General features: G+C 48.7%; 1 protein-coding gene across 2 annotated transcripts in view; it reads left to right on the top strand.

The window, feature by feature from the left end:
* Window positions 1-4203, top strand: part of LOC110498622 (dual specificity testis-specific protein kinase 2) — a 20669-nt gene continuing 16466 nt past the window's right edge. Inside the window, exons 1-2 of one of the 2 annotated variants that reach the window (XM_090209553.1) lie at window positions 1-366; window positions 924-1599. In XM_090209553.1, coding sequence (XP_090065679.1) covers window positions 1360-1599 — 240 coding nt within the window. In that variant the 5' untranslated portion in view covers window positions 1-366; window positions 924-1359. The remainder of the gene's footprint in view (window positions 367-923; window positions 1600-4203) is intronic. The other variant, XM_090209554.1, reaches the window with a different exon arrangement.

The following is a 4203-nucleotide window of genomic DNA, read 5'->3' as shown; positions in this document are numbered from 1 at the left end:
GCTTCAGGTTCCAGCGTGTACAGTAAAAGCATCAGTGGCACAGTGGAACAGAATAATACAATATTAGAAAGAAAAAAAGTGTCATTGCAGTGACACTTCCGCCTCACGTTATTTTCTCTCAGGCCCCGCCCCGTGTGTCGTCCAATCAGAGAGCTCGTTTAGAAGCGCTTCAAGAAAACATTATTATTACCGTAGAGAGATCGACCGCACTGGGAATCAGACCAAGAAACGGATCGAAATCCACGGTAGATTTACCGTCGATAGACCATCTGCAGTTATTGTAACGATCGATTATTTTATTGTGACTGTTTTGACCGAGAAGCCAACACAATTCCTACATCATCCGATACTGCTTTGCAAAGACAGGTAAACCGTTGGATATCCGGCTTATTCGGCCATTATAGCAATCATCCAGGCAGAAATCCCCCGGTAATGAATTTACGGTTGTATTCTGAGCGAGCTCTTCCATGATTAACACTACAGTGTCTGATGGAAAGTGCAATCAAGCTCGTTTCATTTTGATGATCTGTCTTGCAGCAATTTATATTTTCGCTGTTAAGGTCAGTCAGCTTAATTCACCAGCTCTATTTGTCAAGTGGAGAGGAGCGGGCAGCTGAGGGCATGGCTTATCGCCACACAAGGTGCTTTAGTAGCGGCCGTCTGCTACAGCAACATTGGATCCTATGAACACCCCGTAGGATCGGGATTAATAATAGGGCTACAATGTAGCTAGTGTTGATTAATTGTAGCCGACCATATTCAGAATAATATATTGCAATGAGGTGGTGCTGAAAGAGTGCGATAGAAAAATGAACAAGAGGGGGAATGGCTGACTATAGTTGAAGGTTTTCCCTTTGACTTGGATGAACTATAAACTATAACGAATAGGCTGTTCTTAAACGACTTCCTTCTCTCCCTGACAGTGACAGCTGTGGTCTTTTTGCATGCAGCAATAGGTTCCATCGCCGCTAGGACGAGCCTGCATCGACTGAGCCATTGTGATAGGCTGGCTATAGGAGAAGGAACCGGCTGCATGCACCTCCGCCTCCCTCCTCCACCGTCAGCAGCGATGACGGTACCGTTCAGTGCCTGTATTACCCGTTAACGGGATGACGAAGTGAACCAAGCCTCCTCACGCACCGAACGCTGGATTCCGCATGAGGACTGAAAGAGAGGGAGACAAGAGGTGATGGCGATGCTGATCTAGTGAGGAGAAGGGAAAGCCTATTCATTTTCCCGATTGATTTATCAGGACCTTAACAGCCGACACGGGGTCTCTACCGGGGTTTCAACAACCAATTAATCCCCTCGCACGACGGAGGACATTTGTCATTCCGAGGCGATGGGAACCGCGCGTGGATGCCGGACTGCGGTTTAAACGTGCACGTGTCTCTCTGTGAAAGCGCCGCTGTGATGGAGCACGACGAAAGTAGCGACGCAGAGGTTGCTGCCGAGCCCCTGCTACACGGTATTCACGCGCCCAATCGGATCAGGCCCTCGTCGTACCGGGCACTGCGGAGTGCCGTTTCCAGCCTGGCGCGCATCGATGACTTCGTATGTGAGAAGATCGGGTCAGGGTTCTTTTCAGAGGTCTTCAAGGTGAGTCTTCAATGCAAGTTATTAACAAAACCTATTCATTCATTACTGTATAATATTATATTGCAATGCTTAAAAAACTATGTATAGCCAGCCTCCTTGTATGTATATATATGCAGCATACTACTACTTCTGTCTGCCATGATCCATGAGGTCTGAACCTTGGTGGCACAGGAAGTAGTAGTGTGCCCACCCTTTGACCAAGGGCATCACCTCCTCAAGTCCAGCTTGTTACACAAGGTTCATCATCATTTACAGGTCTATAGGTCACACACAGGAAAATATGTGTAGGACTGTTGACGGCAGACAACCTTGTTATGCTCAGTATAGATGACAGACCACCCTATGACTCCCCTGAGAGACACATCTCATTAGTACAGCTGCTAGGATCTAGCTAACCCAGGCTCATGACTCTCTGTTTCATTACATTACACATAAGTCAATGGAGGAAGGCGTCTTCTGTAGGGGGAGTTTTGTTAAGAGCCGCGCCGCTCGGTCTGAACATTAAAGCACTCGAGTATAGAGAATCTAATCTAATCCGCTGTGAAATATGTTTTCAATAACCAACAATATTGTATATTCAGCTGTTTTGAAGTTGGTGTTCAAAACCGAAAGTAAAAGATGCAAAAGCGAAACTTAAGAACGGGAAGCATAGAAATAGCACACATAGAACAGATCTAACGCTTTTTAGACTTGCGCTCAATGCCATGACAAATCTATAACTCACATTTCTATGCTAAAGAAAGTTACATTTTATACGGTTAGGGTTCCCACACGGACATGTCTCCATGGTACAGCGCTTGTTTACCGAAAACAGACGGTAGACTGAGTGCACTGCCTGTGCCAATTAGCTATCTGCGTCTCACCTGTGTAAATGGAAAACAGACGCCACAAACGTGTTGTCACTGAAAAATACTGCCGGCTGCAACTGTGTTAAAAACATTGTACAGTAAGTGTGTATTTTGCATCTGTGGAATAATGTTGATGTGAAATGAAAGTAGAGAGCTTTACGTTTCTAGAACTGTACCACAACTGAGAATCGATTCATGGTTAGATGGATTATTTGGCTGCCAGAGTAATGTAATGTCCTTGGACTATAAGGAGTAAGGTTATTCTCTTTAGTCTGTTGTTGTGCAGGGATCTAGTCTATTTCTTAGAGACTTGTTCAGCATATACTAACAAAAGATTTTGACATGGTGAAAGAGGTGGGAATCTCTCCTGCCAGAGAGATGTGTGTCTCAGTGGCACTGTGCCCCTACCCTGCCAGAGAGGTGTGTGTCTCAGTGGTATTGTGCCCTGCCAGAGAGATGTGTGTCTCAGTGGCACTGTGCCCTGCCAGAGAGGTGTGTGTCTCAGTGGTACTGTGCCCTGCTAGAGAGGTGTGTGTCTCAGTGGTACTGTGCCCTGCCAGAGAGGTGTGTGTCTCAGTGGTACTGTGCCCTGCCAGAGAGGTGTGTGTTTCAGTGATACTGTGCCCTGCCAGAGAGGTGTGTGTCTCAGTGGTACTGTGCCCTGCCAGAGAGATGTGTGTCTCAGTGTTACTGTGCCCCTGCCCTGCCAGAGAGGTGTGTGTCTCAGTGGCACTGTGTCCTGCCAGAGAGTTGTGTGTCTCAGTGGTACTGTGCCCTGCCAGAGAGTTTTGTGTCTCAGTGGTACTGTGCCCTGCCAGAGAGGTGTGTGTCTCAGTGATACTGTGCCCTGCCAGAGAGGTTTATGTCTCAGTGGTACTGTGCCCCTGCCAGAGAGTTTTGTGTCTCAGTGGCACTGTGCCCTGCCAGAGAGTTTTGTGTCTCAGTGGTACTGTGCCCTGCCAGAGAGTTGTGTGTCTCAGTGGTACTGTGCCCTGCCAGAGAGGTGTGTGTCTCAGTTGCACTGTGCCCGGCCAGAGAGGTGTGTGTCTCAGTGGTACTGTGCCCTGCCAGAGAGATGTGTGTCTCAGTGGTACTGTGCCCTGCCAGAGAGGTGTGTGTCTCAGTGGTACTGTGCCCTGCCAGAGAGATGTGTGTCTCAGTGATACTGTGCCCTGCCAGAGAGGTGTGTGTCTCAGTGGTACTGTGCCCTGCCAGGGAGGTGTGTGTCTCAGTGGTACTGTGCCCCTGCCCTGCCAGAGAGGTGTGTGTCAGTGGTACTGTGCCCCTGCCCTGCCAGAGAGGTGTGTGTCTCAGTGGCACTGTGCCTCTGCCCTGCCAGAGAGGTGTGTGTCTCAGTGGTACTGTGCCCTGCCAGAGAGGTGTGTGTCTCAGTCGTGCTGTTCCCCTGCCCTGCCAGAGAGGTGTGTGTCTCAGTGGCACTGTGCCCTGCCAGAGAAGTGTGTGTCTCAGTGGGACTGTGCCCCTGCCCTGCCAGAGAGGAGGAGAGGACTGTGTGATTACAGGAGAACAGGTCGCGCTCACTGCTCACACTAAGCTGATTACCTCTCAGGCTCTCACAGCCTCTGTGTGTTTCTGTGTGTGTGTGTGTTTACAGTGTGTGCATCTTCAATTTAAACTATAGCAACTTCACTGTGAACTGAAGGTGTGATGGTGAGCACATCAGTGTGTGGGGACTTGTGTGTGTTTGTTTTAAAACCTCAAGGTCCGTGACTGCTGTATAAATGCCCATGTCGTT

This window comes from Oncorhynchus mykiss, chromosome 19 (genome assembly GCF_057628025.1).
Source record: "Oncorhynchus mykiss isolate SJ-2025 chromosome 19, ASM5762802v1, whole genome shotgun sequence".
NCBI classification, from domain to species: Eukaryota; Metazoa; Chordata; class Actinopteri; order Salmoniformes; family Salmonidae; genus Oncorhynchus; species Oncorhynchus mykiss.
Note: the sequence above shows the minus strand (reverse complement) of the source record. Positions and strands in the feature narration are given on the sequence as shown.